This window comes from Phyllobates terribilis, unplaced genomic scaffold (genome assembly GCF_046119375.1).
Source record: "Phyllobates terribilis strain yellow unplaced genomic scaffold, ASM4611937v1 Scaffold_11__3_contigs__length_659146591, whole genome shotgun sequence".
NCBI lineage: Eukaryota > Metazoa > Chordata > Amphibia > Anura > Dendrobatidae > Phyllobates > Phyllobates terribilis.
This window is the reverse complement of record NW_027362771.1, coordinates 117917480-117940742: the sequence shown is the minus strand read 5'-3', so window position 1 is coordinate 117940742 and position 23263 is coordinate 117917480. Positions and strand designations below refer to the sequence as shown.

General features: G+C 40.5%; 1 protein-coding gene across 1 annotated transcript in view; it reads left to right on the top strand.

Annotated features, from left to right (window-relative positions):
* The window catches only part of ALDH1L2 (aldehyde dehydrogenase 1 family member L2), a 96024-nt gene that overhangs the window by 34356 nt on the left and 38405 nt on the right, over positions 1 to 23263 (top strand). The window contains exons 10-14 of the mRNA XM_073651556.1: positions 5092 to 5236; positions 7832 to 7951; positions 8094 to 8221; positions 8823 to 8973; positions 12370 to 12440. Of these exons, the coding sequence (XP_073507657.1) occupies positions 5092 to 5236; positions 7832 to 7951; positions 8094 to 8221; positions 8823 to 8973; positions 12370 to 12440 (615 nt within the window). The remainder of the gene's footprint in view (positions 1 to 5091; positions 5237 to 7831; positions 7952 to 8093; positions 8222 to 8822; positions 8974 to 12369; positions 12441 to 23263) is intronic.

Below are 23263 nucleotides of genomic sequence, written 5' to 3'. Positions count from 1 at the left end.
GTAGTAAAATCACATAAATTACAGTTTTTAACAGAATGTGGATTTAAATATATTTTTTATCTCCCCAGAGTACCCTTATAAGATTGTTGATTTGGGATATGTTTTATATTCACTTGTAAGCTATCAGACTGTTGCCTATAGTAGAAGTTGTTTCTCTTATTTAAAAAAAACAACAATAAATTACATTGTCACTAGTGTTGAGCGATACCTTCCGATATCGGGAAATATCGGATCGGACCGCTACCCAAAAAATATCGGATATCGCCGATTCCAATACCGGAAACCAATGCAAGTCAATGGGACACAAATATCGGAATGAAAATAAACCCTTTCTTTCCTTGTAGGTTAATTCTACATGAAGGAAAACAACTAAGAATAATGTAGAATGTATGACATGAAAAGCCGGCAATTCAGCAGCGGCATACACCGGTACCCGACAATTTAGAACAGAAAGAATAGAGCATCACACATAGATTAGATAGATAGAAACATGTCAGTCACATATACAGTTATATGAAAAAGTTTGGGCACCCCTATTAATCTTAAGCTTATTGTTTTATAAAAATTGGTGTTTTTGCAACAGCTATTTCAGTTTGATATATGTAATAACTGTTGGACACAGTAATGTTTCTGCCTTGAAATGAGGTTTATTGTACTAACAGAAAATGTGCAATCTGCATTCAAGCAAAATTTTACAGGTGCATAAGTATGGGCACCTCACCAGAAAAGTGACATTAATATTTAGTAGATCCTCCTTTTGCAAAAATAAGAGCCTCTAGTCGCTTCCTTTAGCTTTTAATGAGTTCCTGGATCCTGGATGAAGGTATTTTTGACCATTCCTCTTTACAAAACAATTCCAGTTCAGTTAAGTTTGATAGTCGCTGAGCATGGACAGCCCTCTTCAAATGATCCCACAGATGTTCAATGATATTCAGGTCTGGGGACTGGGATGGCCATTCCAGAACATTGTAATTGTTCCTCTGCATGAATGCCTGAGTAGATTTGGAGCGGTGTTTTGTATCATTGTCTTGCTGAAAGATCCATCCCCTGCGTAACTTCAACTTTATCACTGATTCTTGAACATTATTGTCAAGAATCTGCTGATACTGAGTGGAATCCATGCGTCACTCAACTTTAACAAGATTCCCGGTGCCGGCATTGGCCACACAGCCCCAAAGCATGATGGAACCTCCACCAAATTTTACTGTGGGTAGCAAGTGTTTTTCTTGGAATGCTGTGTTTTTTTGCCGCCATGCATAACGCCTTTTTGTATGACCAAACAACTCAATCTTGGTTTCATCAGTCCACAGGACCTTCTTCCAAAAAGAAATTGCCTTCTCCAAATGTGCTTTTGCATACCTCAGCCGACTCTGTTTGTGGCGTGCTTGCAGAAACGGCTTCTTTCGCATCACTCTCCCATACAGCTTCTCCTTGTGCAAAGTGCGTTGTATAGTTGACCGATGCACAGTGACACCATCTGCAGCAAGTTGATGCTGCAGCTCTCTGGAGGTGGTCTGAGGATTGTCCTTGACTGATCTCACCATTCTTCTTCTCTGCCTTTCTGATGTTTTTCTTGGCCTGTCACTTCTGGCCTTAACAAGAACTGTCCCTGTGTTCTTCCATTTCCTTACTATGTTCCTCACAGTGGAAACTGACAGGTTAAATCTCTGAGACAGCTTTTTGTATCCTTCCCCTGAACAACTATGTTGAATAATCTTTGTTTTCAGATCATTTGACAGTTGTTTAGAGGAGCCCATGATGCCACTCTTCAGAGGAGATTCAAACAGGAGAACAACTTGCAAGTGGCCACTTTAAGTAGCTTTTCTCATGATTGCATACACCTGGCTCTGAAGTTCAAAGCTCAATGAGGTTACAAAACCCAAAAAAGTGCTTTAGTAAGTCAGTAAAAAGTAGGTAGGAGTATTTAAAACAAGAAAATGATAAGGGTGCCCATACTTATGCACCTGTAAAATTTTGCTTGAATGCAGATTGCACATTTTCTGTTAGTACAATAAATCTCATTTCAAGGCAGAAACATTACTGTGTCCAACAGTTATTACATATATCAAACTGAAATAGCTGTTGCAAAAACACCAATTTTTATAAAACATTAAGCTTAAGATTAATAGGGGTGCCCAAACTTTTTCATATAACTGTATAAGAAGTACAGTGACAGTGTTGCTTACTGTACTTGTCATTTAGTGTTAAAGGATTTATTAAAAAAAATAATAGTGTTTTCATGCACCGTCTCTTTAAAAAAGCCGGCCGGCAATTCAGCATCGGTACCCGACAATTTAGAATAGAAAGAATAGAGCATCACACATAGATTAGATACATAGAAACATGTCAGTCACATATATAAGAAGTACAGTGATAGTGTTGATTACTGTACTTGTCATTTAGTGTTAAAATAAAGGATTTATTAAAAAAAAAATTGGCGTGGGGTTCCCCGTAATTTTAGTCTCTAGCGGAGGTTAAGCAGACAGCTGGGGCAGATGTTGGAAGCCTGGGAATGGGGTAATACCCACGGAGCTTCCCAGGCTACTAATATCAGCCCCCAGCTGAATACCTAGCCTTTACTAGCTATTAAAATGGGGGACCCCCCAAAAAATGATGTGGGGTCCCCCTTATTTTAATAGCTAGCAAAGGCTAGGCAGACAGCTGGGGGCTGATATTAATATCCCAGGAAGGGTGCCATGAATATTGGCCCCCTCCCAGGCTAGAAACACCAGCCGTCAGCCGTCTGGCACTTAGCCTCGCTCTTCCCACTGCCCTGTAGCGGTGGCAGTGGGGTAATAGGGCTGGGGTTGATGTCAGCTTATAATGCCAGCTGACATCAAGCCCAGGTTAGTAATGGAGAGGTGTCTATAAGACACCCCCATTACTAACCCCATAGTCAAAGTTAAAAAAAAACACAAACACCCAGAATAAAGTCCTTTAATTGAAATAAACACACAATTCTTTATTGTTCTAAATTAAACCATACATACCATTACGCCCATTCCAGCTGAAGCCAATGTCTTCTGCAATAAAAGTAAAATAATAAACCAACATCATCCTTACCTTTCCATGGTTCCCACGATGGCTCCAGCTCTGCTACATTGACATGACAGGCTGGATCGCAGCCGAAAGCTGCCATCCAGCTTGCCATGCCGCAGACATTGAGAAGCGCAGGCATGCTTGCGCTATGCAGTGTCTGTGACGGCATCCAGATGAGCCGAGGTCATGTGCAATGAACTCAGCTCACCTCATACACGTCACTGACAGCGTGGGAAAATTCTCCTGCGCTTGCAGTGAGCGTGAGAGAATTCTCCTGCTGAAGCGCTGAGCGCAGGAGAATTTTCCCACGCTGTCAGTGACGTGCATGAGGTGAGCTCATGTCCAATGAACTCAGCTCACCTCATGCATATCACTGACGGCGTGGGAGAATTCTCCTGCGCTCAGCGCTTGAGCAGGAGAATTCTCCCACGCTGCGATGGCATTGAGATGACAGGCTGGATCGCAGCTGAACGCTGCCATCCAGCTTGTCATCCTTCAGAGACACTGCAGAGCGCAAGCATGCCTGCGCTCTGCAGTGTCTATGAAGGATGGCATGCTGGATGGCAGCGCTCAGCTGCGATCCAGCCTGTCATCTCAATGCCATCCCAGCGTGGGAGAATTCTCCTGCTCAAGCGCTGAGCGCAGGAGAATTCTACCACGCTGTCAGTGACGTGCATGAGGTGAGCTGAGTTCATTGGACATGACCTCGGCTCATCTGGATTCCGTCACAGACAGACACTGCAGAGCGCAAGCATGCCTGCGCTTCTCAGTGTCTGCGGCATGGCAAGCTGGATGGCAGCTTTCGGCTGCGATCCAGCCTGTCATGTCAATGTAGCAGAGCTGGAGCCGTCGTGGGAACCATGGAAAGGTAAGGATGATGTTGGTTTATTATTTTACTTTTATTGCAGAACACATTGGCTTCAACTGGAATGGGCGTGATGGTAAGTATGGTTTAATTTAGAACAATAAAGAATTGTGTGTTTATTTCAATTAAAGGACTTTATTCTGGGTGTTTGTTTTTTTTTTAACTTTGACTATGTGGTTAGTAATGGGGGTGTTTTATAGACGCCTCTCCATTACTAACCTGGTTTTGATGTCAGCTGGCATTATAAGCTGACATCAACCCCAGCCCTATTACCCCACTGCCACCGCTACAGGGCAGTGGGAAGAGCGAGGCTAAGTGCCAGAATTAGCGCAGTATTACCCCCTTCCCAGGCTTGAAACATCTGCCCCAGCCATCTGCTTAACCTCCGTTAGAGACTAAAATTACGGGGAACCCCACGCCAATTTTTTTTTTAATAAATCCTTTATTTTAACACTAAATGACAAGTACAGTAATCAACACTATCACTGTACTTCTTATATATGTGACTGACATGTTTCTATGTATCTAATCTATGTGTGATGCTCTATTCTTTCTATTCTAAATTGTCTGGTACGATGCTGAATTGCCGGCCGGCTTTTTTAAAGAGACGGTGCATGAAAACACTATTATTTTTTTTAATAAATCTTTTAACACTAAATGACAAGTACAGTAAGCTGAGCGCTGCCATCCAGCTTGTCATCCTTCAGAGACACTGCAGAGCGCAGGCGTTATGGGAACTTCCGATTCCGGTATTCGATATTCTAAAAGTATCGGAACTCAGTATCGGAACTCCGGTACCGCGAATATCGGTCGATACCCGATATTTCAGTATTGGAATGCTCAACACTAATTGTCACATAAACATATGGCAGCAATTCTTTACAAAACACAGCAATAAAACACCGATTATGTAATGGCTGCAAGAGAGCGGGAGGGACAGATGAGAGTGGCCTTACACTGATCATCAGTGTCAGACTGAAGAACATTGGGCCCACCAGAGGATTTGATTCTGAGGGCCCACCTTTCTCCCCCACTCAAGAGCCCCATAGCAGCTGCAAAGTTTGCACTATGAACTCTCCTGAAGGAGAAACCAGGGCCCACCGGAGGATTCTCCGGTTCTCTGGTGGGCCAGTCCAACCCTGCTGATCATTGTAACATTATAGTAATACATTTTCTTGTATGTACAGGTTAGTCGAAGAGATCAAACAGAAATATGCTGGCTTAGAGTTACAGAATGAAGATGTGTACATGGCCACCACATTCCAAGACTTTATACAGATGGTTGTAAGGAAATTCAGGGGAGAAGATAAAGAAGAAATGGTCATAGATTATGTAAGTAATGCAACTGTAGAATGGAAAAGTAAAAATGGGCGATTTAAGTGTTTACAGAACATATGAATGTTTTCAATATTAAATGTATCCAAACATCTCTAACATCTTGTTCACACAGTGCAGTTTTAACAACTAATTTTATCAAAACCCAAATGACAAGCTACTCTTACAGTAGAAATTAGCAAATTGTACTGTTTGTTAGTATACCCCAATATGCTGGTCTATAGAATACAATGGAAACATTCTTTGATTGCTTAGCCTTGCCAAAAGTAAGAAAAAGTCAGTGTGGTCACTTTAGAGAGAGCATGGTCTGCATGTTTTTGGTAAAAGGACTAAAAACTGTCACTTTTTTTCATCCAAATTGACATCTATTCATAACTTGCGTTAATTTACAAATTTAATAGCCAAAGATGTACCAAATTTGTTAAGAGGCATGCACCTTTATATACATTGTCAGATGGTCTACATCTGCAATATGAAGCGTCAGTCTATATAAATGTGGGCCACTGCGTGCTTCGGATGGTCACAAATGCTCAATGTGAAAATCAAATGACAATTTTATAAATTGTTGGAAAATTTCTGCAATTTACCTGATCAATTAATTTTAAAGAGGCATTTGTCCATCTATGGCACTGACAGATAAACGTAGAGGGGGTATTCAGTCTGGACAACCCCTTCTCATATTAGCTGATATTACACTTTCCCATTGTAAGGAGATAGCATCAGTGTAGTGGTACGTGGATACTAGCATTTTTATTTGCTCGTTACATATGTTCTCCTCACAATTCCTGAAATCTGATATTTGCCAATAAACCCTAATGCATTATTATCCTGAATAAGATAAATGTTTATAATTAAAGCCTAAACCAGTTCAGCTTCTGTAACTCTACTTTTGGAAGTTTAAAGAGCACACTGCCACAGCCCCTTGGCTTCCCGTTGGCTCCTCGGATTTTCTTATTACGCCTGACAGAGGCCACAGACTCAAAAAGGCTACCTCGGACAGACTTGGCACAAGCCACTTCGTCTAGCACATACATGTCAAACTCTGACCTGTGGGCCAAATCTGGCCCGCAGGGTGGTTATATTTGGCCTCTGACACCAAAACCACCACCCCTATGTGGGGCCCATTATACTTTATAGAGGACTTTGTGGGGCTCATTACTCTGTATGGAGGACTATGTGGGACCCATTGTTCTGTATGGAATAGTATGTGGGGCCCATTGTTCTGTATGGAGTAGTATGTGGGGCCCATTGTTCTGTATGGAGTAGTATGTGGGGCCCATTGTTCTGTATGGAGTAGTATGTGGGGCCCATTGTTCTGTATGGAGGACTATGTGGGGCCCATTGTTCTGTATGGAGGACTATGTGGGGCCCATTGTTCTGTATGGAGGACTATGTGGGGCCCATTGTTCTGTATGGAGGACTATGTGGGGCCCATTATTCTGTATGGAGGACTATGTGGGGTCCAATATATAGTATACTGGTTTGCCCGCAGCTTTTTCCAAGTTTTTAATTTTAGCCCTCTGTGTGTTTGAGTTTGACATCCCTGGTCTAGCAGATTCCAGAGGAACCACAGCCTTCTCCCTCTAACACGTTTAAAGGGGTGTTGTTTTATAATTGAGTACACTGGAGTACTTCCACACAAGGGCTGTTGAATGAGCGAGTGGGGTAATTACATGGAGTCAATCAGGAGAAGTCACGTCAAGTACAAGATCAGGAGGCATGTGGGTTGTCAAAATTCAAGCCGAGGTCGGACAACGGGAGATACAAAATAGCACGTAGGAGGAAAGTAAGAGAGAGACCAGGTCTATCTGAACTAAGTAAATAACTGGCTGCTACAGACTGTGTGCTAGGGTTTAAGTAAAAGAGAGCCCTGCTCGTGGCTCCCAGCAAAGAGCTAAGTACATCATACCAGCTCACTGCTGCAAAACACAGGTGGACAGGAGAGGGACTATTGGTCTCAGCAATCTACAAGCTAAACGCCCACACGCTGTTGGCGTCCAGCAGTAACCGTGCTATTAGTGCGGCGCCACCTAGCAACCAGGACAGGGGTTGCAGCAGTATGTTCCGATAAGGATGTAACACTTGTATCCTGAAATATGAGAAAAGTAGGATTTAAAGGGGTATTCCCATCTCCAAGATATTATCCCAATATGTAGCAGGTGTAATAATAATAATAATAATAATTTTAGCAAATATCTCCAATTAGAAATGTAGTATAGTTCCCCTGATAATCTATGTTGCCTATCCCATGTGCAGGGCATTGCATTAGCTTAGGTATCCATGGTTACGACCACTCATATAGTGACAGTTAGTTGTTAGTGGTCGTAACCATGGATACCTAAGCTACTGCAATGCGCTGCACAGGGGGTAAGCGACATAGCGAATCAGAAGAACTATACTACATTTCTAATTGAAGGTATTTGCTAATATTATTACACCTACTACATATTGGGATAGTGTCTTGAAGATGGGAATACCCATTTAAAGCAAATAAAATCACTTTGCTGAATTACACACCAAGTAACTCTGTCTATTTAACACATACGTGTATATTAATAAATTGCCTTGCTTTTTTATTCGTTTTATCTGCAGTCTACATTAAATGTGAACAATATGACTGTGAAAATGCCATACCAGTGTTTTATTAATGGGCAGTTTGCGGATTCTGACTGTGGGAAAACATATGACACTATTAATCCGACAGATGGATCAGTAAGTGTGCTTGTCTTCTTATTTATATATTTCATATATTAATAAAAAATAAAGCTAGATCCACACTGTGTAATTAGGTAAAATGTGCAGATGTGGGTAAACTTGATTTATGAACAATATGTACATTTCTATTTGATTATAGGTGTTATGTAAAGTCTCTTATTGCTCTGTAGCAGATGTAGATAAGGCTGTGGCAGCAGCAAAAGAAGCCTTTGAAAATGGGGAATGGGGGAAAATGAATGCTCGAGATAGGGGAAGATTACTGTACAGGTGAGTGCATGCGGCACAACCTTTGGTTCTGTATATTGCTTTTGATTAATTAATTAGTACATGGATGGACACATTATAGTCTAGGAGCAGCTCCAAAAATGCACAGTGTAAAGATTGGACTGTAGCTCAACTAGAGAGAAGTCAGGCCTTATATATTGCTTGAGGTTTTTTGTCCTCCTCTAAAGGAGTTAGATTAGACCCAACATTCATAGTATCCACTGTCTCTAAAAGTCTAAATTTTTTCCCGCACTCTCCTAATGTCTTTTGCAGACACCACATTTGTCTTCCCTACTCATTTCATTTGCAGACACATTAGTCAACACATTTTTAGTGATCAGATAAAGAAAAATGGTATAAATTAAAAATCTTTTTTTGCCTGATTAAGCAAATGAGAAAAACTCATGATCTGCCCACACTGGTCTTAATCCAGAAGTCACGCCAGCGACAAGGAGGCAAGCGGGTTGTCAAAATTCATCTTCTGCAGGTTGTCAAAATCAGATGTGCAGAACACGTGCTCATATTAGAAATAGCTGCTTCACAGATGCATATGTCATTTTCCGACTAGGGTTCTTAGTAACTGCACATTTTATTGTAACACTAGACTTGCAGATCTTATGGAAGAGCATCAAGAAGAATTAGCCACCATTGAAGCTTTAGATTCGGGAGCCGTGTACACACTGGCTCTGAAGACCCATGTAGGGATGTCTGTGCAGACCTTCAGGTACTTCGCTGGATGGTGCGACAAAATTCAGGCAAGAGTTTGCTTATTTTTTTTCAATCAGATAATTTTTATTGAAAAACCACAGATTGTTACATTTTCCAAAATGTAACGAAACATAAACATTAAAAAGGAATACTTAAAGGGGTTGTCCACTACTAGGGCAACCACTTCTCCCTCTGAATGTTTGCCCCCGTTAAAATAAAAACACCTATACTCCTTTCCGGTGCTGGTGCGTTCCAGCAGTGTCGGCACTCACGTTCCTAGGGCTCACTTGAGATTGTTTTGTCACTTGAACCCTGTGCCCAATCAGCACTTGCATCACTGTCCCCGCCTTTGGACGTATACATTAAACGTATACATTTTATTGAAAAATGCGAAAATCTATTACCATCAGGCATCTTAATATTGTGTGGCAGAGAGTTCGTATGGCATTCTGCTCTAACTGTAAAAAATCCCCTACTGTGATGGTTTTTGAAATATAATTAAAGCCCTTATAGTCCATGTTCACATGTTGCATTTTTGCTGCTTTTTATGGAAATTAAAAGCTTCTTTTTCCAATACCAGCAAAAGCTACGAGATTTCAGAAATGGAAGAGGAAAAGAGTAGGTGTATAACTGGCACCAGTAACGCAAAATAAAACGATTCTTGTCCACGTCACTGCATTGTTACTGTTTTTCTCCTGGTGGTGTAAAAAAATCCTTCTTCCTGTTTATTACAAATTACAACCTATTCTCACATTCCCTAATAGCTCAGTGTGTTATTAGGTTGATTCCCAAGTGAAAGGTCACTGGTTCTAATCAAGTCGGCTTGAGTTTGCAGAAAAGTACAAAAAGTGGACAGTAGAAGATTGGAAACGGGTGATTTGGAGCGATAATACAAAAGTAATAGACTAGGATCTGATGGGTGCAAATGGGTCTGGAAGAAAGAATGGAAAAGGGGGCTAATGGATCAAGAAATTGAAGGAACTGTCAAGTTCGGTGGAGGAATCCTGATGATATTGGGTTGTTTCACAGCCAAAGGCGTTGGATTCCTGGACCAGATTGATGGTGGTCTCAAGGCTGAGCTATATGTGAGTATCCTACAATACAAATTACTTCGTACACTTGAGTAATATGGGTATGAAAAGGATGACATAGCAATCCAGTTGGACAGCGACCTGAAGCATACGTCGAGATTGGTGAAGAAATGGTTCAATGACAGTGAGGTAGGGATAGGTCCCCAGACCTCAACCCAATCAAACACTTGTGGGTAGAGTTAAAGAAAAAACTGTATACGTACCCAATTGAGTTGACCAATATACACCAACTTTGGGAACGTGTAGAAGAGATCTGGGACCAGATTTCGGTGGAGCCATGCTTGAATCTGATCGAGAGCATGCCCAGAAGGATTCAGGCAATGTTGAAAGTTAAAGGATTTACAAAATACTAACAAAATAATAAAAATGAAAATTTACATTTTTAGGAGCAAAACAGTAACAATGCAGTGACATGACAAAAATGTTATGATCTGCAACAAGTACTAAGGAAAGAAAGGTGAAGGCTGTCCCTACAGTAAGACTAAGCTGAATCCCTACGATGTAGCGGGCTGCCTGTTCCTTGCGAACAGACCCGCCTAAGTCCTCGGCTAGTCTGAACGAAGACCTAATGCATAAAGGGAAGGGGTCCCTAAAAGAACTAAGGACTGGAACAAAAATGGGACACCTCCTGAACAGAGAAAGTTGTTGCAGAACACAAAAAGATAAACTGACAAAAAGGTACTAGAGGTCCCAGAAGGACCAAGCGAACTGACAGAGATAGGCACAGAAGCACCTGGCTAGCAAAACAGTCAAACAACACTGAAGTCCAGCACAGCCAAAAAGGCGGAGCTGGAATATAAAGGCAGGTGGTCACGTGACCGCAAAACACTAGATGGAAAAAACAAAGAGGAGGGTTCTAACAAAAAATCTGTATAACTAATCATGTGCTAAATAGTTGCAAGTCAAATTTATATATGAGATAGCCAAGATGATTGTCTATAAAGTGATGGTAGTCTCACGTTCGAAGCAGTAGTGGATGGTGAGATATGGAGCCTGAAAGTCAAAAGTTCAAAACACTATTACCGTTTTGCTCGTCAGTGTATGAAACGGTGTGCGTGTCACGCCGGAACGCGACACTGAGATGACACGTCAGAGCTTAGTATCCATTAATGTCAAGGCAATGCATAACGTATTCATATGTGGGATGGCACACACAAAGCAATAGAACGCTTTTCCATATATGGATCACAGGCAAGAACATAAACTGCAATTTTGGGTGGGGACAATATACAATACAGGTAGCAATGGAACACCAGCAGCGATTTTTCACCCATAGAAAGCAATGAGTAAGTGCAAGTAAGTGCAAAAAAACCAGCAAAAATGCTGCTAATCAGTTTTTGCAGAATTTTTGGTGAAAAAAACACAGGTACAGCAGGATGTGAAACTCATTTAGTTTTGTGATTTTCCCAAGTTTAAACCATAATGTTTTGGTGTTCTCACATGAGCATGGCTGTTAGTATTAGTACAGTTTAATTATATTAGTGATATGTGTAAAAGTAAACAATGCCAACTGAATCCCTACCATTGTGTGAAGTAAAGAATTTCCCACTAATTCAAATTCCCCCTTCTGTTTTTACATAAAAATGTTCTATGGTTTCACATATGTCTTGCATTGGTGGCCTAACACCTTATATTGTTCATTACTGCAAGTTGGAAGCAAAGCTGAACTTTGCTATCTTGAAAACACAGTAAAAACGCAGCATGAAAATCAGCAAAAAAGGCAGCAAAACTTATGTTTTGGTTGCAGCTTTTTTTTTTTTACTGCCAAGAGATCATGTCTTGGCTGCAGAAAAAAAAGTTGTAAAAAAGCAAAATGTGAACATAGCCTTATGGTTACAGACCTAGGCATAAATAAAATAAATCTCATGCTCCACCGATAGCTGTCATTTGAAAAATAACTAACTTTCCAGACTCCCAAATACACTTGGTACACTTGGCTTGGGCAAGTATTCATGTGCTCCTTATGGGGAGAGCGGAGTAAGCCGCTGGCAGACACCTCTGGTGGTGATCTGTATACCTGCACAACAAAGGGATTATGCGTTTGAGCTCAAACTGTCAAATCTTCTCCCATAACATCATCTGTCAAGGGAGATTTGGGAAGCCTTCATAAAGAAAAGTTTAAATTTGTCTGGATCCACCAATTTGGTATGACCATCCGGCTTTTAAACAGATCTCTGGACAGTCTAATCATTTACAGTAAATGTTAACTACATTGCCCTTACATTGTTATAAACAGAATAGCCAAAATTTGATTTGTTTTCACAACGGATACCAAGTAGTGGTTGCTAAAGTTACATTTACTGTTCACCAATATTCTTGTATGTAATAAGCACAATAACATTTCTTTTTTAGGGCTCTACTATTCCAATAAATCAAGCTCGTCCAAATCGTAACTTAACATTTACCAAGAAAGAGCCACTGGGGTAAGTATATGAGTTACTATAAAGAACAAGAAATTAAAAGGTCTTTTGCCCTATAGACATTTATTGCACATCCACAAGACACCGACCAATCAAAAAGGAGAAAGGGCTGTCGATGGCTGCATTCAGACTGGTGGCCATGCAGATTGTCCCCAAGTCTACGCAGCTGGATTATGATAAGGGCCAAATAATATGTCGCCTTTGCTTCTCCTCCTAAACCACTGCATCCTCCTGACTCTTCTATATATCAGGATTTCCATAATCATTTTTTAATTTAAGACAAACTGTACCAGTCAAAAGGTTGGACATACCTGTTCATGCAATGCCTTTCCTTGTCCTTATTGGAACGTGCACATTATAGATTTAGACTGAAAGCAGTAAAACCACAAAGGAACACATGTGGAAACAAGTAGTTAAAAAAGTGTGAAACAAACTAGGTTATGTGTTTAAACCTTAGATTTCTCAAAGTACTCTCCTTTAACACTGATGATAGCCTTACACACTCCTGACCTTCTCTTTAACAGCTTCATCAGGTCATCACTTGGAAAGGCTTTCTAACAGTCTTAAATTAGTTCCCAGAGGTGCTGAATACTTGTTGGCTGCTTTGCTTTCACTATGTGGTCCAAGTCATCTGAAACCATCTCCATCAGATTGGGTAATTGTGGTGGCCATATCATCTGACACAGTATTCCATGCCCCCTCTTCTTGGTTACATAGCCTGGGTGTGTTTTGAATGGTCTCACTAAGTGCAGTCCAGATGAGATAGCATGTTGTTGCTGAATGCTGTGGTAGCCATACTGGGTAATCGTGCCTTGACTTTAGAATAAATCACTAACAGTGTCACGAGCAAAGAACCCTGATGCCATCCATTCTTCATGGTGGGCACCATGTATGTAGAAATTAACTGCTCACTTTTTCTGCATCTCCCAAAGACATGGCAGTTGATACAAAAAAATCTCAAATTTTGACTAATCAGACCACAGTACAACTTTCTACTGATCTAATGTCCAGATGCTTGCTCCGAACAAGTCTCTTCTAGTATAAAAAGAAACAAATTGTGAGCTTACCACGTTTCAATAGTATTGGAGCTTGAATCAGCCTTATACCATGGGTGCCAAATCCCAGTAGTGAAGATCATCAATCATGGAGAAAAGTGAGAAAAATCGGCAATTTCACTGGTAAAATGATACATATTTATTTTGGATACATTAAAAAAGTATTCCCATTCGGTAAAACCATATGGGAATACAGTTATATGAAATAGTTTGGGCACCCCTATTAATCTTAAGCTTAATGTTTTATAAAAATTGGTGTTTTTGCAACAGCTATTTCAGTTTGATCTATGTAATAACTGTTGGACACAGTAATGTTTCTGCCTTGAAATGAGGTTTATTGTACTAACAGAAAATGAGCAATCTGCATTCAAACAAAATTTGACAGGTGCATAAGTATGGGCACCCTTATGATTTTCTTGTTTTAAATAATCCTACCTACTTTTTACTGACGTACTAAAGCACTTTTTTTGGTTTTGTAACCTCATTGAGCTTTGAACTTCATAGCCAGGTGTATGCAATCATGAGAAAAGCTACTTAAAGTGGCCACTTGCAAGTTGTTTTCCTGTTTGAATCTCCTCTGAAGAGTGGCATCATGGGCTCCTCAAAACAACTGTCAAATGATCTGAAAACAAAAATTATTCAACATAGTTGTTCAGGGGAAGGATACAAAAAGCTATCTCAGAGATTTAACCTGTCAGTTTCCACTGTGAGGAACATAGTAAGGAAATGGAAGAACACAGGGACAGTTCTTGTTAAGGCCAGAAGTGGCAGGCCAAGAAAAACATCAGAAAGGCAGAGAAGAAGAATGGTGAGATCAGTCAAGGACAATCCTCAGACCACCTCCAGAGAGCTGCAGCATCACCTTGCTGCAGATGGTGTCACTGTGCATCGGTCAACTATACAACGCACTTTGCACAAGGAGAAGCTGTATGGGAGAGTGATGCGAAAGAAGCCGTTTCTGCAAGCACGCCACAAACAGAGTCGGCTGAGGTATGCAAAAGCACATTTGGAGAAGCCAATTTCTTTTTGGAAGAAGGTCCTGTGGACTGATGAAACCAAGATTGAGTTGTTTGGTCATACAAAAAGGCGTTATGCATGGCGGCAAAAAAACACAGCATTCCAAGAAAAACACTTGCTACCCACAGTAAAATTTGGTGGAGGTTCCATCATGCTTTGGGGCTGTGTGGCCAATGCCGGCACCGGGAATCTTGTTAAAGTTGAGGGACGCATGGATTCCACTCAGTATCAGCAGATTCTTGACAATAATGTTCAAGAATCAGTGATAAAGTTGAAGTTACGCAGGGGATGGATCTTTCAGCAAGACAATGATCCAAAACACCGCTCCAAATCTACTCAGGCATTCATGCACAGGAACAATTACAATGTTCTGGAATGGCCATCCCAGTCCCCAGACCTGAATATCATTGAACATCTGTGGGATCATTTGAAGAGGGCTGTCCATGCTCGGCGACCATCAAACTTAACTGAACTGGAATTGTTTTGCAAAGAGGAATGGTCAAAAATACCTTCATCCAGGATCCAGGAACTCATTAAAAGCTACAGGAAGCGACTAGAGGCTGTTATTTTTGCAAAAGGAGGATCTACTAAATATTAATGTCACTTTTCTGGTGAGGTGCCCATACTTATGCACCTGTCAAATTTTGTTTGAATGCAGATTGCACATTTTCTGTTAGTACAATAAACCTCATTTCAAGGCAGAAACATTACTGTGTCCAACAATTATTACAAATATCAAACTGAAATAGCTGTTGCAAAAACACCAATTTTTATAAAACATTAAGCTTAAGATTAATAGGGGTGCCCAAACTTTTTCATATAACTGTACTTTTTTAATGTATCAAAAATAAACATTTATTATTTTACCAGTGGAAGTGCCAATTTTTATCATTTTTCTCAAAGTCTCTTCTTGTTTGCAGTCTTCAGTAGTGGCTTATTTGCAGCAATTTGACCAAAAAGGCCTGTTTCCCTCAGTTTCCTCTGGACATATGGTGTTGAGATGTGTCTACTACTTGATGTCTGTGCATCATTTATGCGGGCTGTTATTTGATGTTCTGTCAATTTGCAGTTTCTGAGGCTGGTAACTCTGATGAACTTATCCTCTGCAGCAGAGGTAATTATTGGTTTTCCTTTCCTGGGACGGTGATGAGAGCCAGTTTCATCACAGTGATTGATGGTTTTCATGATTACATTGAAGGATATCTTGAAACTTCCAGAAATGTTCTGGATTGACTGAGCTTGGTGTCTTAATGATGGATTGTAATTTCTTTTTACTTAGTTAACTGGTTCTTGCCATATTCTCGCTTAGAACAGTTGTAGAATATGGCTCAGTACTGTATGAAACTGTGTACCAACATTGCCTTTGCAAAACAAACCTGATGGTTCAAACACATTTGTAAGGCTGGTGATTCCACAGATGAACTCCTGATGAGGCATACCTGATTATTGGATGCCATTTGGGGTGACTACCTGAGGAAGCTAAGGAGGTGTAAAGCTGTCATCAGAGTAAAAGGGGTATACTTTGAGGAATCTAAGGTTTAACACATATTCTGGTTTGTTTCTTCACTCATTGTTTCCATTTGTGTTCCTTCATGGTTTTGCTGCGTTTAGTATGAATCTACAATATGCACATTCCAATAAAAACAAGGAAAAATATTGCATGAACAGGTATGTCCAAACCTTTGACTGGCACTGTAGTAGCAATTTATATACAAAACCATGCAGCCATTAACAAATTAAGAGAAACACAAAAACACTGAGCTTCACTTATAGTACATGTCAATTGTAGCACTATGCCTGGCTGCACTCTCTCAGTGCAAGGACACCAGGCTTACTCGCTGCCTCGGCCCCAGGTGCCGTCCCCTGTGTGCTCCTGCTCCCTGTCCTGCTTCCTGAGTCCACCGTCACAGCTCCCGGCAGCTCTAGCCAATAGCTGGAAGGCATCCTGTATAAAGGACTCCTTCTCCCCTAGGGAGTCGCCAAGCAATGTGTTCAATCATTAGTTAGTAAGGTGAGCTGCTAGTGAGTTGTGAGGTCCCCTGGTCCCGTAGTGGCCAGTTTGAGTCCGTAGTCCTCTGATCCTGGAGTGTCCAGAGTTCGTAGTCCCCTGGTCCCGGTGTGGCTAGTGTCCTGTGCCCTCGTCCCCTGGTCCTGGAGCGGCCAGAGCCTGTACCCTCGTCCCCTGGTCCTCGAGCTACCAGTGCCTAAACCCTTATTGCCTGGTCATGGAGCTGCCAGTGCCTGTACCCTCGTCCCCTGGTCCTGGAACGGCCAGTGCCTGAACATTTCCCTTGGTCCTGGTGTGACCATTACCCTCAACATTGTCCCCTAGTCCTGGTGTGGCCAGTGCCCTGAACAATGTACCCTGGTCCTGGTGCGGCCAGCCTTGTTCCCTAAGTCCCCTGGTCCAGGTGCGGCCAGTGTCTGAATGTTCCCCTAGCAAAGTCTTCATGTCAGTGATCCTGGACTGTATCTTCTGAATCTGCATTGAGCACTATTCAGTATCAGCTAACCTGACCCCTGGGGTCAGCAGCTACTGCCGGACACCACCCTGGAGTGGTACCTGGCAGCTACCTGCCGCACAAGCCTGACCTCACCACTAGAGGCTCCACTGAACACCAAGGTAGCTGCTTAGTTACGCCCCTCCAGTGTAGGACTGGTCCTTGGCACAGTGTGTCCACAAATCCACTAGCACCACCGGGTGGAGTAACATCAATATATATATATTTTTTTGTCACAGCGTGACCATACTGAGGACTCCAGGTATTAACTCTCCTTAGTCTGTATGTTGTGCATGAAAAGAAGGGTTAGATCTCCTTAGCTACTGATACAGAGTAATTTGCATCAACCGATTATACATTTTCAGAATAGGATTAAAAATAAGAAAAAGTATCAATTTATTATTACAAGTCCTGTATTGACCAATGTTTAGGAGCAAACTGGTGACAGGTTTATGTTGGATAAACTCATACATTTGCTTTAAAGAGTAACTGTACTTTCAAGCAGCTTTTCAGAAGAAGCTATCGTATGTGTACATGAGGAATAAGACAATTTCTGGCCATTATAAGATTTGTATCCTACATTTGCACTTTGAGTGCATTTTATTGTGTACCCTGCATTTCCACTGCAGGCTCTATCTCTTAATTTGCAGTTGACTCTGAGATAGTGGTTGGAGAATAGATTCCATGATGCCACCTGTACACAACACACAGGGATGGATTCCTGCTCTACATTCCTTAGTTAGCACACAGACAGAATCAGCAGCAGCATGAAGGAAATTATAAAACAGTACTTAGCTGTGCAGATGTGAAACCAGCTCTGGGTGAGGTAAAAGACTTGTTAGAAAGCTCATCACAATCTTTTTGCGTCTCCATTTGCTTGTTTTGTCAGTGAAAGACCCAGGTAAATGGTGCTTCTACCGAGGTTGAAATGGTAAAAATGGAGTAACACCAAAAAAAATCTCCAAAAGATTAAAACATTTTTTAAAAAAATAGAGACAAAAACACAACGCGTTTTGGCTGCTAAGTCTTCCTCAAGTACCCCACTTTAGGAAGGCTGTTGCAGCCGAAACACGTTGTGTTTTTAATCTTTTGGAAATTACCATTACCTCTACTTGGTTTCTCACTGTGCTTCAAACTTTGCCTCTCGCTCCCCTCTACATAGATTATAATAGGAGGTATAACCTGACACCTCACTGTGCTGTCAGTCCATCTTTCTTTGAACAGAAGTTGAGCTATTTTTCAGAGTAGATGGTAAGCCCAGGAGGCAGGGACATGGGATTATAATATATGATATATATTATAGAATATAATATATTTCTATAATATGATTTATTACAAAATTTCTGATATTTGCCTGTATTATAGATTTATGCAACCTTGGTTGAAAGTACAGTTCCCACTTAAGCTCACTCGTGACTAGAGATGAGCGTTGTTCGACTCGAACTGTTCGCCAATCTCAAATTCGAGCTGTTTTGGGCGGTGTTCAAGCCGTTCGGCGAACACGAACGATTTGAGAAAAATTCGGCTGTTCGAGGTTATGTTCGATAACTGTTCGTGCACCAAAATCATAACTGGATTTTTTCTCAGTAATGATGAAAATTAATGTTAATACGCAGTTTGAGTGTACAGCGGGGCGGGGGGAGGGGCAGGGGATGGATCTCTGCAGGAATAATGAAGATCTCCATTTTTTTTTCTCTTTCCCGCATTTACAGTGGGGAGGTGCAATCTGTCAGCCTATCAGCAGCGCACACACGGAGCGAAGTGCTTTTTTTCACACAAGCAAGGGCATGTGTCATTGGCAGTGTATGGCACATGTCCTTGCCCTATAAGACCAAGCCATTTTCCCCGTCGCCACCATTTTCTCACTGTTGCAGCTGCGTGTTAGACGGCACCGCTGTTGCTGTGTGCGCTATACCTTGTTAATTTCAAGCCAATTTTCGCACAAATCTACAGATAGCTTGGGAGTAGGGAATAGTTGTGATTGCAGTCCTTTTAAGGACTAGGTTACAGCATTTCCTACGACTTTTATCAGGCAGGTCTGTGCTCTTAAATAGATAGATTGTGGGAGTAAAGACTAATTGTAATTGCAGTCCTTTTCAGGACTAGGTTACATCAGTTCCTATCAGTTTTTGCCAGGCAGGTCTGTGCCAGTGCTGTGCAAGTTTTTTTCACAGCATTTGGCTGAATCTAGCAAAGCAAATCCTTCTTGGCCTATTGCAGAGTGTGTTAGTCAGTGGAGTAGCCTATCTGTGTTGCAAGATATACCACCTGTGTATAGAATACCAATTTTTTTACTGCACCTAGTGAAGTAAAATCTTTTGGGCATAGCATCATTCTATTAGTCCATCTATACTGACCTCCATCAGGTTGCAAATTGAATATAATTTTTTTCTGCATCTAGCTCTGAAAAAATATTTGGGCTTCTAGCAGTGTGTGGGACTTGTTCTATTAGTCCATCTATACTGACCTCCATCAGGTTGCAAACTGAATATAATTTTTTTCTGCATCTAGCTCTGAAAAAATATTTGGCCTTCTAGCAGTGTGTGGGACTTTCTCTATTAGTCCATCTATACTGACCTCCATCAGGTTACAAATTAAAAATAATTTTTATCTGCATCTACCTCTGAAAAAATATTTGGGCTTCTAGCAGTGTGTGGGACTTGTTCTATTAGTCCATCTATACTGACCTCCATCAGGTTGCAAATTAAAAATAATTTTTATCTGCATCTAGCTCTGAAAAAATATTTGGCCTTCTAGCAGTGTGCGGGACTTTCTCTATTAGTCCATCTATACTGACCTCCATCAGGTTGCAAATTAAAAATAATTTTTTTTCTGCATCTACCTCTGAAAAAATATTGGGCTTCTAGCTGTGTGTGGGACTTGTTCTATTAATCCATCTATACTGACCTCCATCAGGTTGCAAACTGAATATAATTTTTTTCTGCATCTACCTCTGAAAAAATATTTGGGCTTCTAGCTGTGTGTGGGACTTGTTCTATTAGTCCATCTACACTGACCTCCATCAGGTTGCAAACTGAATATAATTTTTTTCTGCATCTAGCTCTGAAAAAATATTGGGCTTCTAGCTGTGTGTAGGACTTGTTCTATTAATCCATCTATACAGACCTCCATCAGGTTGCAAACTGAATATAATTTTTTTCTGCATCTACCTCTGAAAAAATATTTGGGCTTCTAGCAGTGTGTGGGACTTTCTCTATTAGTCCATCTATACTGACCTCCATCAGGTTGCAAATTAAAAATAATTTATATCTGCATCTAGCTCTGAAAAAATATTTGGCCTTCTAGCAGTGTGTGGGACTTTCTCTATTAGTCCATCTATACTGACCTCCATCAGGTTGCAAATTAAAAATAATTTTTTGTCTGCATCTAGCTCTGAAAAAATATTTGGCCTTCTAGCAGTGTGTGGGACTTTCTCTATTAGTCCATCTATACTGACCTCCATCAGGTTGCAAACTGAATATATTTTTTTTCTGCATCTACCTCTGAAAAAATATTGGGCTTCTAGCAGTGTGTGGGACTTTCTCTATTAGTCCATCTATACTGACCTCCATCACGTTGCAAATTCAAAATAATTTTTTGTCTGCATCTAGCTCTGAAAAAATATTTGGCCTTCTAGCAGTGTGTGGGACTTTCTCTATTAGTCCATCTATACTGACCTCCATCAGGTTGCAAATTAAAAATAATTTTGATCTGCATCTACCTCTGAAAAAATATTTGGGCTTCTAGCTGTGTGTGGGACTTGTTCTATTAGTCCATCTATACTGACCTCCATCAGGTTGCAAACTGAATATAATTTTTTTCTGCATCTAGCTCTGAAAAAATATTTGGCCTTCTAGCAGTGTGTGGGACTTTCTCTATTAGTCCATCTATACTGACCTCCATCAGGTTGCAAATTCAAAATAATTTTTATCTGCATCTAGCTCTGAAAAAATATTTGGCCTTCTAGCAGTGTGTGGGTCTTTCTCTATTAGTCCATCTATACTGACCTCCATCAGGTTGCAAATTAAAAATAATTTTTTGTCTGCATCTAGCTCTGAAAAAATATTTGGCCTTCTAGCAGTGTGTGGGACTTTCTCTATTAGTCCATCTATACTGACCTCCATCAGGTTGCAAATTCAAAATAATTTTTTGTCTGCATCTAGCTCTGAAAAAATATTTGGCCTTCTAGCAGTGTGTGGGACTTTCTCTATTAGTCCATCTATACTGACCTCCATCAGGCTGCAAATTAAAAATAATTTTTATCTGCATCTACCTCTGAAAAAATATTTGGCCTTCTAGCTGTGTGTGGGACTTGTTCTATTAGTCCATCTATACTGACCTCCATCAGGTTGCAAACTGAATATAATTTTTTTCTGCATCTAGCTCTGAAAAAATATTTGGCCTTCTAGCAGTGTGTGGGACTTTCTCTATTAGTCCATCTATACTGACCTCCATCAGGTTGCAAACTGAATATAATTTTTTTCTGCATCTAGCTCTGAAAAAATATTGGGCTTCTAGCTGTGTGTGGGACTTGTTCTATTAATCCATCTATACAGACCTCCATCAGGTTGCAAACTGAATATAATTTTTTTCTGCATCTACCTCTGAAAAAATATTTGGGCTTCTAGCAGTGTGTGGGACTTTCTCTATTAGTCCATCTATACTGACCTCCATCAGGTTGCAAATTAAAAATAATTTATATCTGCATCTAGCTCTGAAAAAATATTTGGCCTTCTAGCAGTGTGTGGGACTTTCTCTATTAGTCCATCTATACTGACCTCCATCAGGTTGCAAATTAAAAATAATTTATATCTGCATCTAGCTCTGAAAAAATATTTGGCCTTCTAGCAGTGTGTGGGACTTTCTCTATTAGTCCATCTATACTGACCTCCATCAGGTTGCAAATTAAAAATAATTTTTTGTCTGCATCTAGCTCTGAAAAAATATTTGGGCTTCTAGCTGTGTGTGGGACTTGTTCTATTAGTCCATCTACACTGACCTCCATCAGGTTGCAAACTGAATATAATTTTTTTCTGCATCTAGCTCTGAAAAAATATTGGGCTTCTAGCTGTGTGTGGGACTTGTTCTATTAATCCATCTATACAGACCTCCATCAGGTTGCAAACTGAATATAATTTTTTTCTGCATCTACCTCTGAAAAAATATTTGGGCTTCTAGCAGTGTGTGGGACTTTCTCTATTAGTCCATCTATACTGACCTCCATCAGGTTGCAAATTAAAAATAATTTATATCTGCATCTAGCTCTGAAAAAATATTTGGCCTTCTAGCAGTGTGTGGGACTTTCTCTATTAGTCCATCTATACTGACCTCCATCAGGTTGCAAATTAAAAATAATTTTTTGTCTGCATCTAGCTCTGAAAAAATATTTGGCCTTCTAGCAGTGTGTGGGACTTTCTCTATTAGTCCATCTATACTGACCTCCATCAGGTTGCAAATTAAAAATAATTTATATCTGCATCTAGCTCTGAAAAAATATTTGGGCTTCTATCTGTGTGTGGGACTTGTTCTATTAGTCCATCTATACTGACCTCCATCAGGTTGCAAACTGAATATAATTTTTTTCTGCATCTAGCTCTGAAAAAATATTTGGCCTTCTAGCAGTGTGTGGGACTTTCTCTATTAGTCCATCTATACTGACCTCCATCAGGTTGCAAATTAAAAATATTTTTTATCTGCATCTAGCTCTGAAAAAATATTTGGCCTTCTAGCAGTGTGTGGGACTTTCTCTATTAGTCCATCTATACTGACCTCCATCAGGTTGCAAATTAAAAATAATTTTTTGTCTGCATCTAGCTCTGAAAAAATATTTGGCCTTCTAGCAGTGTGTGGGACTTTCTCTATTAGTCCATCTATACTGACCTCCATCAGGTTGCAAATTCAAAATAATTTTTTGTCTGCATCTAGCTCTGAAAAAATATTTGGCCTTCTAGCAGTGTGTGGGACTTTCTCTATTAGTCCATCTATACTGACCTCCATCAGGCTGCAAATTAAAAATAATTTTTATCTGCATCTACCTCTGAAAAAATATTTGGCCTTCTAGCTGTGTGTGGGACTTGTTCTATTAGTCCATCTATACTGACCTCCATCAGGTTGCAAACTGAATATAATTTTTTTCTGCATCTAGCTCTGAAAAAATATTTGGCCTTCTAGCAGTGTGTGGGACTTTCTCTATTAGTCCATCTATACTGACCTCCATCAGGTTGCAAATTAAAAATAATTTATATCTGCATCT